Source organism: Meleagris gallopavo, chromosome 7 (assembly GCF_905368555.1).
Source record: "Meleagris gallopavo chromosome 7, MGAL_WU_HG_1.1, whole genome shotgun sequence".
NCBI lineage: Eukaryota > Metazoa > Chordata > Aves > Galliformes > Phasianidae > Meleagris > Meleagris gallopavo.
The window spans coordinates 15130110-15142805 of NC_139410.1; the positions used below are offsets into that span (position 1 = coordinate 15130110).

Genomic DNA, 12696 nt, shown 5'->3' on the forward strand with positions numbered 1-12696 from the left:
ATATTCTTCACAACAAAATATTTTAAGCAGTATACTACGAAACAATCATTTCTACTCCTTTAGAATAAAATAGAAGCAGTATCTCCAGTATTTTAACCTTCCCAGTAGGCTATGCACTGTTAATGGAAAGACTGCAAAAAATCTTATGCATCTTTATATGCAGCATGGCTTTCTACTAACTTATTGTCAGTAGCATTTTTCCAGAGGTAGACAGACTTCCATTTCTGAAAGTACAAGTTATAACATTAGGAATTTCAATGTAGAGATCACCACCTTCTTTGTCTAGCTTTGAGGAAATGAACTCCCGAGTAAGATGGACTTTTTAGACTTCCTTCTAAAAAGAAAAAAAAAATAAAATCAAAGTCCTTGGAAAAAATAGTCATCTGAGAAAATCTACTTACCAAATTGAAACTGTGCGTTGTCGACAAGGCGAATTGATGCAGGAGCACATCTCTTGGGGGCAGTTGGGGAAATAAGAAAAATAAAGGATAAAAAGTCTATGAACAGATGTGCTGAAATTCATGACAGTGACATTTTCATTAAAAACAGCACACAAGAAATAAATTTGGTATCAGAGATCTATCGATATTATCATCACTGAAAAGTGGTGATGGTAAACTTGTTTTCATTTGAGAAGCAATTTCTATTAGGTATGTTTCGATAAAATGCATTGAGAATATTCAGTTTAACGTCCAACCAACACGGACATAGTCCCAACATCTTTGACTGTGATGTATAGAGTGCATTTCTAAATTGCCATAATGCGCTAAAATATATTTAATTAGAGTATCAAGCTGATAGTGCTATGCAATCATAAATACACATCATTACAAATCACTGAAAATTGTTCCTAGTTAGCTCCTGTAGATGGCTAAATAACACAGTTGCTCACTTGCTTTCCTCCAAAAAGATAGAAGCAAGAAAATTTGTGGGTTGGGATAAAGTAAAAGAGGGAAAACAAACAAACAAACCACCCCAAACAAGAAAGGAAAACAAGTGATGAAAAAGCAATTGCTCACCATCAGTCAATCAGTGACCAGACATTCCCCAAGTAACAGTAACCCCTGACAAACTTCCCACCAGTTTTATTGCTGACCTTGACGTTATGTGGTATGGAATAGCTGTTCCATTGATTTGAGTCAACTGTTTTGATTGTGTTCCCTCCAAATTTTTTGCTCACCTACAAACTACTCAGAGAACAGCACGAGAAACGAGCCTTGTTAAACAGTGCTTATGCACTGACAACAGCTAACACATCAGTGTGTCATCAATACTGTTTTGGTCACAAACCCAAAGAATATCACCATATGGGCTTCTATGAGGAAAAAACATCATCCAACCCCACTATAATAACGTTCTGTGAACAGATAACAATTAAAGTCTGTGTCTGGAACCAATCTAGACTGCACTGCACAAAAATCCGGAGACCAGTAAGAGCAGTTGCCTTCAACTGACAACCTTCTGGGTGATATGTATATGCTCACAGCCTGTAACCTGAGATGGCAGTGTCCAATCATGCAGTATGTGGCCATAGAAATACAACAAAGTCTGAATTTTAGGCTAGCCTTCATCTAATCACGTGGATATAAAAGTATTCTCCTATCGCTTAATTTGATACGTTCACTCTGTATCATATTGTTAAAGCATACTTTGTCACACAACTGCAAAAGAGGGCAGAAAGAAGAAACAAAAAAATCTTACCTGGCAGGCTGATAAAAAAAAAGGCTGGGTGAGAAGTTTTACTGACCCCCACCTAGCCTACAACCTGCAAGTTGGTTATTCTTTAAAAACAGATTAACAAAGACCAAAAAAAAAAAAAACCAACAGTTTTTCAGTAGGAGATCATTGTAATTGCTACAAGCAGACACCAGAAGAAAGGAATAAGTAGTTCAGACTTAAATAAACAGTAAAACAGTAGTAGCAACAGAAGCTTAGTAACTGAGCAACGTAAGTGGCTAACACTGTATTTTTTTTTTTTCTTTTAACCCCTTACTTGAGGAAAAAAATGCTAGCTCCTTAATCAACTTAAAACATTGATCAACTGTACAATTAAGCATTCTTAGGTTGCTTAGATGCCTTTAATAGGAAGAACAAGCGCCGGCAGTAAAAGCATGTGACAGAAGAACTGTGCTGATAACTAGCATATACGTGTCAGTCACATACCAGTTTGAACAACTGACTTGGAACATTAAGTCATTAATTTAGACCCATCACTGGAAATACATAAAGCTGTATTTAGTTTGGCATTACCTAAAACATTTCTGATATTACTTCCCCAACTCAGGATATATATTCCTCCGTTCACTGAAGTGATTTAATACATTTTGCACAGCGCCAAGAAAAGTTATTCTGGAATCATAAAGGAGGCTAGCCAGTGCAAGACTTGCTTGAAAGCGCAGGTATTGAGAAATGTATAACATAATTTGGATACCGATGTTCAAGTTTTGCTACCTGAAACCCACTTCTCTATTGTCTGACCATGCTGTTCAGAAGGCTCTACTTAAACACTTAAGTCTAAGTACAGTTCTGCCTCAGAATATCCAGCTCGCTTGAAGTGCAGCAGTGAGTTCAAGAAGCATTCTCTGCACCCTGCATACACAGCCACATCCTTCCACTGCATGACTGTTGTTCCTTTATCACTTTGGAATCAGAAATCAACTGCTCTTTACTTGTCTGCTGCAACTTAATTTCTTTAAATACTGGTCGCTTTTACATATTTGTGAATAAATCTCCAGATTAAACTCTCCACTGAAGGAGATAAAAAGCCAAAATCTCTGTGCTGGGATATGCTAACCCTAAAAATAAAAAAATAAAAATTGGAAAGCATACCCACAATTTGGTTCAGAATACTGAACAAATGAAAAATATGCTCAATCCTTTACTGCATCATTTCCAAAAGCCTCAGTGGCCATATATTCTTAAATCATTCATATCATCTCAATTACTTTCCAGTAATCAATACCTAAGACCAGAGCACCAGCACACTCCTAGTCTTAGCCCCTGGACAAGGTTAGAATTAGTGTACTCGCATGAATTCAACACGAAGCTTCTCCTTACCTGCTTTGCCACTTCCCTTAGGCAGGCCACCCCTCGTTCAAAGTTGGGGAAGACCACAGAGCCATATTTCTGGTATTCAGGAAGAGGCCGAATCTTTATCGTAACTTCAGTAACCACTCCCAGAGTTCCTTCAGGAAAAGAAAGAAAAGCTCAGTTGTAAAGTGCTACAAGATGCAATTCTTGCAAATCACCCAACAACCGTTTAGCAGGATGTTCTCAGTTAACACAAGTTAGAAATGCCAAAAATTCAGTATTGCAGTAAAAGAGAAATTTATTCCTGATAATTTACAAGGTGAATTCCTACAAGCAGCCTTTAAGTCATGATGTCTGTTAATAGATGTATATAGTCACTCCACAGATCTATTTTAAGCACTGTCCAGTTGCATAACTTCAGCCCTAAAAAAGAAAGCCTCACTGTATTATCCCAACACACAGAAAAAAATAACACCTACAGAACACCATCCATAGACACACTGGAAGCCATAGCATTAAAGATGCTCAAATGAGCAAGCCATTACAGAAGCCGAATTAAGTGCAGTTACACGAAATTACCTTCAGATCCCATAATAAAGTGATGGATATCAGGTCCTGTTGACATGCGAGGTACTTGACAGTTTTTTTCAACTATTCCTCTGGGAGTTACCATTTTTATATGAATCACCTGTTTAAACAATAAACAATGACTATACATACCAGCATTAAGCATTTTTGTATGACATTTATTTTCTTCAAAATGCATGTTATGCTTGATGCAGTTCAGCTCTGCAGACTTTATACATCCTGTAGGCAGTCCCAGAAACTTTTGGGATAACTTGATGCAGCATGGTTTGCCCACAACAGATTGCACCCAATTCTATGCCAAATCAAATCAATTGTTGGCCACGTGCAGACGTACCCACTAAGACTGTTTTTTTTCCTCAGCATGGAAAGTGCTCTCCTTGAACACCAGTATTTAAATTCAGAACATATTCAGAATTCAGAAGGGAAAAGAAAAAAAAAAAAAAGGGCTTGCAGCAGAAGGAATATTCTTTCTTGCTTAAGTTTTCCATTAGAACTGCTACTTGATGAAGCTAATCTGATCCAGAAATCAGTTGTGACAGAAATACTGCTAATAGGAAGAAGAAAATTTTTGTGAAACACACTGTCAATATTAACACTTCCATAAGAATGATACATATGTAAGCTATTTTTCCCGCCCATTCAATTCTTTCTTAAAAAAAAAAAAAAAAAAAAAAAGAAAAAAGCAACAAAATTCCTTGGTGTAAGTGAAACTTCCAAATACAGACAAATTAGTGGGATTTCAACTACTGCCTTTAAAATATTCAGGTAACTGAGTAATTTACATCCTGTTCGAGAACTTCATTATATGCATTTTGTAAACCGTTTATTATGCAACAAGTGGATTTTAGGGAGCATACCTAACATTGTTTCTAGATATAAAAATCTCTCAGATGATAACACTTTGCCAGAAACTTTCTCACTGTTACATCAGGAAGCTCAAAAACTGCTCTGAATCAACTTTGAAACCAGTTTTCTCCTAATGAAAATTTCAGAAGCTGTGTTTTAGCCTGAAGTTTTGCTCCCACGGTAGAAAAGCCTTCTGTACTTCATATCTTTCTGCAAAGCAAAACTACACCATACTGTAATGCTTCAGGCAGTAGGGTACAGATGATACTTCGTTAGTGTTAGCAGTTTCAACAAGGCATGCTGAATAAAAACTACATTTTCTGCCAAGTTAATTCACTGATAGTAAAGTGTCATGTCTGTCCACAGAACAAAAGTGTTTCTGAATATAACGTGATGAAAAAGCCTGAGGTGATAGGGGATACATTAAAAAATGTGTGTTGCAAGAAAAAAGAAGGGAAAAAAAAAAAACAAGTAAGAAAGGGCTACTATGAAGAAAAAGTTGAAGTTCAAATCAAAGAAGTAGAAAAATCTGAACAGTGATGATTTGACTTCACTATATTCACTATAATAGAAAAGTAGATTGAATTTAAAAAATGTTTTAGAAATAAATTTATTAGCATTAATATACAGACGGACCATTTTAATGCTTCAAACTATTAAGAGTATAATACTGATCAGTTCCTGATCCCTTGCTTCCTTCCTCATTGCTCTGATATACCATGCAATAGGATTACAGTTCACTCTTGTTTGCACACAGGGTCAATTAGGCTAGTCTACTGATTTGAAAAAAGCCTACTTAGATTAGGGAAGTGAAATGGTAGAAAGAATTAATCATTAGCTGTGAATTGATTCCAGTGGACAACTTTAAGAATAGCAGGAAATAGCATGCACTGTTGGAAAAACCCTACAAATTTAACAGGATTATTACACTGAGATTATCAGAGAGTGTGAACAGTGGAAGAAAGCAACAGGATAAGATAAATCAACACAATTCCTTAAGCTATCTAGTAAATATCAAACTGAAGTTTTCAGATTAGCAGTACTAATTAGTACTAATACCAAGAACAAGTAAAAAACAAAACTGTATCACTGATTAACAGAACTGCAGTTTCCTCTCCCTACTCCCTCTCATGAGTCATTACAAGAGTTAAGCCTCCTATCAGAAGAATAATTAATTAGAACAAATATTAGAAATATTCACCAGATCTTCAATGTTTCCATAGATGTTTTTCTTCATGCCTGATGCTCGTGTTGCTACCCATCCTCCTAGTGAGCTGAACTCCATGGAATCTGGTTCATGGCCTGTACAGAAGCCACTTTCAGAAAGCTGAAGAAAGGAAAAACGCATTTTACAGAGTCTGCATTTGCTTATTACTTCAAAATCTCAGTATTTTAGGTTCGCTTGTTTTAAAAAGTAGGGCTGGAAGAGCATGGGGAACTACAGGCCTGTCAGCCTGACCTCCAGATCTGCCTGTTTCCTGCAGTATTTTCCTGGAGAAGTTGGTAGCACATAGCTTAGACAGGTGACCTCTTAGCTGGATAAAAAAACTGGCTGGACAGTCAGGCCCAGAGAGTGGTGGTGAATGGAATTAAATCCAGCTGGTAACCAGTCACAAGCGGTGTTCCCCATGGGTCAGTATTGGGACCCCTCTTGTTTAATATCTTTATTGACGATTTGGATGAGGAATTGTGTGCATCCCCAGTAAGTTTGAAGATAACATCAAAGAGGGAGGAAATGCTGAACTGTTCGAGTGTAGGAAGGCTCTACGGAGGGATCTGGACAAGTTGGAATGATGAGCTGAGGCTAATTAAGTGAACTTTAACAAGATAAAGTGTTGGTTTCTGCACTTGGATCACAATGACCCCACACAATGCTACAGACCTGGCGCAGAACAGCAGGAATGCTGCATGAAGGAAAAGGATCTAGGAGCATTAGTCAACTAACATTACGAGACATTTACTAACGTAAAGAGACGTAAAGGCCTTAAGTTGTAGCAGGGAAGGTGATGCTTCAACAGGTGGACTACACAATCTTAGAAAAGGAATATCCAGATGATTCACTCAATTATTCAGGCACAAATTTTGTCTTTGATACATAAATGAAATGCAAATTAATTCTGCTCCTACTGTGCATGTGTTGTGCTACACATCAGCCTGTAATACTCCTCCTCCATACTTTAAAACTAAGACCTCTGTTGTTTGTAAAAAGGTGAGAATTCAGATACACATGGAAAAAAATTATAACTAAGTAACTGCCAACTTTGCACAAATGCTGCCAATAAATAAGGCATTTAATCTCTTGTTCTTTCCATTCTAATGTGATATGCAGCAGGTCTGCAGAAAATGCGAGCAAATTGCCTGTACTTAGTTCTCTCAAGGAGTGATGTGTTTTAATATACAGCCATCTGGTTGGGCTTCCTGTATGCAAAGCTGTCAACTACTTGTGATGCAGATCATGCATTCCTGTACATTAAGTAGTCACTTGTTTCTCATTTTTCTGTATTAGCTTGGCTTTGCCATCTGCACAGCACCTGAGGTTGATTGGATGCCCTTAGAATTGCAACACCAAAGCTGTCAGGCAGAAAGAATTAAAGACCCAGAACTGATAACCATGTTAGTGTTTGAGGCTATCAATTTGCACTGGGCAACTGAAAAATCTACGTCCAACTAGTCTGTTGTAAGCACAACATTTAATGTGGGTCATTAACTACATTTTGTAGTACAAAGTGATTCTAACTTCAGTGATTGAAAGTTATTTCTGTGTAACACTAACAGTGATTTATTGAGCCCATGGTCCTTTCTCTTACTGGAAGAACTTGTGTTCTTTAGATGTTTACTGATCACACTAGGGAAGGGTTCCTGCACTCTCCTTATTCTGCAAGAGAACAAGAAGTTTGCTTCAGTCACAGCTTACTGACTTCTACAACGTACAGAAACACAAGCACTGCAAAGGACAGTGCTTTTGAATACTTGTAAGTGACTGGGCATGCACAAAGCAGCAGATTCAAACTCTTTGAACACCACTGCATAAATGGTATGTGCTAAGGATACTTACAGAGTAGGGGAAAAAGAGATTGTGCTATGCACTTTCCAGATGGGATGGCCAGCATGGCCTTCTCATCCAAAACACGAGTACATACTGGCTTCTCTACAAAAAAATCACAATTTGCTTGATAATACTCATAAAAACAGTAAAAAAAAAAAAAAAAAAAAAAGCACAAAAAAAACAACTGTTCTGGAGTCATTACTCTTCCTCACCTCTGATTCTCTTCTGTTGACTATTAATCCACATCCTTTCCTAATAAAAGCAAGCAACTTGAGGCTCCTCTATAGAGCACACTGTAATACATGAATTTATGAATATATCTTCTCATCTCACAGAAAAGTGTCTTAATTAAGCTACACATTCACACATACTTGTGAAATTCATATTTATTTTTAATGTGCCATTCAAAAACACCTTTTTTGTACAATATTGGGTTTTCTAAATCTTTTACTTATTTGATTTCAGCACTTGATGTTAGTTACAGTTGTAAAGTTCACAATAACTGTGAGTGCGCTAAACTTCCAAGTAAGGTCAGCACTCAAAAAATCAGAGTAAGAGGCATCACACCTTTTCACAGTTTCTAGATAATGCTGGTAAAGTCAAATGCAGCAATAGAATTTGAAACTCCTGCGAACATCCAAGGAGAAAGAAAATCCGTGTTAGCACTATCTCATAGCATGCTTGCAGGAACAGAACCTCTACAGCTAATACAGTCCAGCCTTGAAGTAAAATTCATTTCCCTCCTGCACTTCCTGATTACTGCTGCAGCAACACAGTTTCTCTGAGAAAAAAAGCCTTTTCCACTCTAGCTTTACTGCCACTCCAGCAGGGACTCTGTCCAATTACACATTCCACCTCCCTGCCACCACAACTCAATTTCCTCCCTTCAAACCCTGCCCATTTCATTAAGCTGTACTTGCCACATGTGCACAGTGTTCACCTTTACTCCAGATTGAGGGCTTTTTTTTCCACCTTGCTCATCTCTATTTTGCTCATGCTGCTGCGATACGAAAATCCCTCCATGCTCCTGAGATCCTTCAATCCAAAGCTTACTTAATACTAGCAAGCTGCAAACCCAGCAGTCTTTCCAAGCAATTCCCTTTGCTGCACTGTCCAAATACACGTAGGTCACACTGATAATAACACTTCCTATTTATTTCCATGGAAACTACAACAGATACAAAGAGCACAACAACACTGGTAGAGAAGATTCTCAGCTACAGAACACTCTTTTTCAACAGTCACTGCCACCGCTATGCATTTGCACTAGCAATGAACAAAAGTCTGCAAGTCATGCTCATAAAAATCTGCAGGGCTGTCTGGAATATGGCCTGTTTTTCACATCTGTCACACCACTGCTGAAATGCACCACTCAACATCCCACTGTGCTCATGTCCACTGGTTGATTTCCATAAGTGTTCAGCAAGCACCAGTCAATGTCAGTGGGTGCACTTCAGTCTGCACAGAAGAATTCAGTGACACATCTCTGCTTCACAGGCTTCCACCTCAGGCACCACTTTATCAGACTGCCCCTCTGCTGCCATCTGTCACACGGCAACAAAGGGTAACAACAGTGATGAGAAGGTTCAACTTCTACTGCTGTACCACCACCATCTTGCCTCTGCCATTATGGGCCAACATAATAAAATAGAAAATATTACTTTCAGAGCAACTCTTGTATAACTGCATTCTATCTGTATTTCAGTGGACACTTGCATTGACATTAATCACAATTGTGCTTGTTTTACATAGCATAATTTGAGCTTAACCTGGAGTCTTCATTTTAATCACATTTCACTGTAGTAGTACTGTAGTACTGTACTTCCAATTTGTACAATAAGAGTCTTTAAAATATAAACACACAAAGTAGGTGATCTGATTTGGTATTCTTTGCTCACTGAGAGAGTTGCACAGAAATTCCGAATGTATTAATAGTTGTTCCACACACAGTAACTTTTGAAAGAACACTAGTCCATTTTCCACTACAGAACAAATGGACAATCAGTACTCTTTTCATAGTCCAGAACCCAAATGAAAGACTCTAAGCTTTCTGATCAAAAGGATTCAAAGAGGACTACAATAGCAGTATTATAACCCATACAAAAGGAATACTGTTCTTTACTCCGATCAAAAAGAAAATTATTAGCATTTAAAAGACAGAATAGTAAAAAAATATCACAAACTACCACCCTATGAAAACAAATAAATAAAAAGATCTTTTACAGAGAGAATATACTCGATTTTCATTTATTTCAAGCTTAAATAGTAAAAGAACTGGAAAGGTTAAAATACTACATTAAATGATATAAAGGAACAACAACAAAAAAAAAACAACAAGAGTTAGGAAAGATCATCTTTCTCATAATAAACTGCTCCATCATTTAAACAATTTTTTTTTTTTCCAAAAATCATCTGGAAAAAAGTTGTTCAAATTAAAAACAGCCTTCAAATCTCTGCATATTTATAAAGTGCCTTTAGGTACTAAGTTTAGACAGCAATTACCTATCAAAATACTCAAGTCTTGGAAGTTAAGTAAGCAGAATTGCACATCCCGAAGAATAGTCAATAAACCCCCAGAACTTGGCTGATTATCAAGGAGCACTGAGAAAGACCCTGAGAGGGTGCTCTGACTCACCTGATAGACTGCAGTTAGAAGTCACTAGAGATCAGTCAGAAGTAAAGGTGATGTAATTTTTCACCGGACCTTTATTTTAGTTAATTCTCCTCCCTTTATGCTACTTTTTCACAGCCAGTCTTAAGCAGCAGCAACAGTACCAAGACTGTTATAAGCTTCAACCCTTCTGAAGTAACTACCTCCGGCCCAAATAACTACAGCATGCACAACAGAATGAATCTAAAAACTTCTGTTGGTATTTTGTACCAAGTGTCACATCGTACAAACACAACGGCCTAAGGCCTGAAATAGAAAGCACAGCTTTACATCCTACGAATTACTGGTGTACAGGCATTTGGGGTCTACAGCTAAAAGGAAAAAAAAAGTAATTTAAAAACATGCATCAAATATAGCTTCCTATGTGATGTGATTCATTACCAAGAATATAATAACCACAGTTTGCATGAAAACACAAGAACTAGGCTAGAATTCAGTGGCCTAGACAAGATATGAGGAACAACATGGAATAACATGGAGAAAATACTAGATATCTCAGAACATAAAAAAATACCTGTTTTTCCAAATCTTGTCCAATAATGCCAGCTTCCACACATGCTGTTAAATTCTTCTCATCTATCCAGAGAATCCGATTCTGTTAAGAAGTGAATCAAAACTAATAATCATTGTTGACCATATAGCATTAGAGAAGGAAATAAACACTATCTGGACATACAAGTTAACATTAACACAATTCAAGTTATTACAGCAGGAGAAGCTAAGCCTCCCCAGTCCCTCTCACAGTTAGACAACAGGTTAGAGTTGATACAGCCTCTGCCATAAGTAACATTATTAATCAGCTCATACTGGAAACATTCACAGAAGCAAAGCAGAAAGATCAGAAAGAATTAAGACAAAAGTACTATGAAAATTAAAATACAGTATTTTTCAAAATGAGTACAACTTAAGGTGCTAGAGACTGAATATCTGGACATCATACTCCAAGAAAAGTACTCTTGAATAAACTCCCTAGGTTGAACAGATGGCACTGAAGTACCCCAGCTCAGCTCTGGGATTTTGACACACTAAATTAGAAGTAAAATATGGTATAAAATGTCAAAGTATGGAAGCACTTAAGAAATTTAAGGTACCGGGAAGGATTATACCTTTTTACCTGATGGGAAACTCACTGACCCATCAGGATATTCTACGTAACAAGAAAAGAAGTACTAAGCATCATTATTAACAAGGACAATCCATGAAGAAGAAACTAATAAATCTGTGTTTAGCTTTGTTTATAGAGAAAATTCCACAGAGGCTTTAACTTCAGTTCGCCCCGATAAGTGATTAATGAGTTATTTACTGGGATTGATAGTTCAGAAAAAAAAAACAAACAACAAAAGCAGCATTATGAATACTATTTAGATTCATCAGCAGAAAAGGCAACATCCAACAACCCTTTACTTTCCCAATTCTGGAACAAAGACTACAGTGTAAAAAGCGATACTCACATTGCTTAATAGAATACAGAAACATTACTTTCGTTTCTATAATTTATGTGCCAAGTGTCTGTCTTCCCTAAATAAAGCTAGAATCACTCGTTTTCAAAGAGAATCTCTATCTGAAGGAGTTAGAGATGTGCCATTTTATATAGAAATCTTATTTCTTCAAGGAAGGCTGATAGATATAATTTGTTATTATTATTACTGTTATTTTAAAATCTGCAAAAAACATTAAAATTTACAAGAACAAAACTTCCTGCCTGCCTTTCACTTAACTCAGATAATTCCTATATACAAGAATAGTAACTTCCTCTGATTTTCTCTTACGTAAAACTGTACAAAGACTCAGCATTAGGATTTTTTTTCTAAGTACATAGGTCATATGAAGTACAGGACTAACTTCAACAAAAATATCATTTAAACTGAAGTACTAATTTAATCATTATAGTACAATTTAATACTTCCATCTTTTCTTGTTCTTGTAACAAAGAAGGAGATGTCATTCTCTAGTGATTCCTTTCTCTAAAGCAACATAGGACAATCTAAATTTCAACATTTTTTTTTCCTGGAAAAGATACATACCATTTGCGATGTATCCAGAGAGACAATTGTTCTTTTTTCTTCTTCAGGGCACTCAAGGGCACTAGAGACACTTGTTCCTCCTGAAAATACGGGATGAATATTGTAAAATTCTCAGGTGAGTTCTCCCCCACCTTCCACATACCGATTCTTCTCTCTCTCCTTTCAGATACTGAACTTACTAAAGATCTCTTTTCGAAAGCTAATGATTAGTATTCTCAGACTGTCCCTGCTCCCAGATTGAGAGTTGCACACAATCTGGGCAACAATGGAACAGGCAAAAGGCTTTAACAGCACTTGATAACAAATCATGAAATTCCAACCATCTCATCTGCCACTGTAAAGCCTGGAATGTAACTTTAAAATGGGGAAGGATAAGAAATCAAGTAATTCAAGAAACAGAGATAGCTGTGGTTTCTATATACTCTACTGAGAGCACTAGAAAGGACACTATATTTCTACCTAAAAAAATTGGCTGAACTACATAATACAGG

General features: G+C 36.9%; 1 protein-coding gene across 1 annotated transcript in view; it reads right to left on the reverse strand.

The window, feature by feature from the left end:
- The window catches only part of AGPS (alkylglycerone phosphate synthase), a 56448-nt gene that overhangs the window by 20977 nt on the left and 22775 nt on the right, over positions 1-12696 (reverse strand). Inside the window, exons 7-12 of the mRNA XM_085227660.1 lie at positions 12206-12285; positions 10696-10776; positions 5666-5791; positions 3610-3718; positions 3058-3185; positions 402-453 (exon numbers count right to left, since the gene is read on the reverse strand). Of these exons, the coding sequence (XP_085083786.1) occupies positions 402-453; positions 3058-3185; positions 3610-3718; positions 5666-5791; positions 10696-10776; positions 12206-12285 (576 nt within the window). The remainder of the gene's footprint in view (positions 1-401; positions 454-3057; positions 3186-3609; positions 3719-5665; positions 5792-10695; positions 10777-12205; positions 12286-12696) is intronic.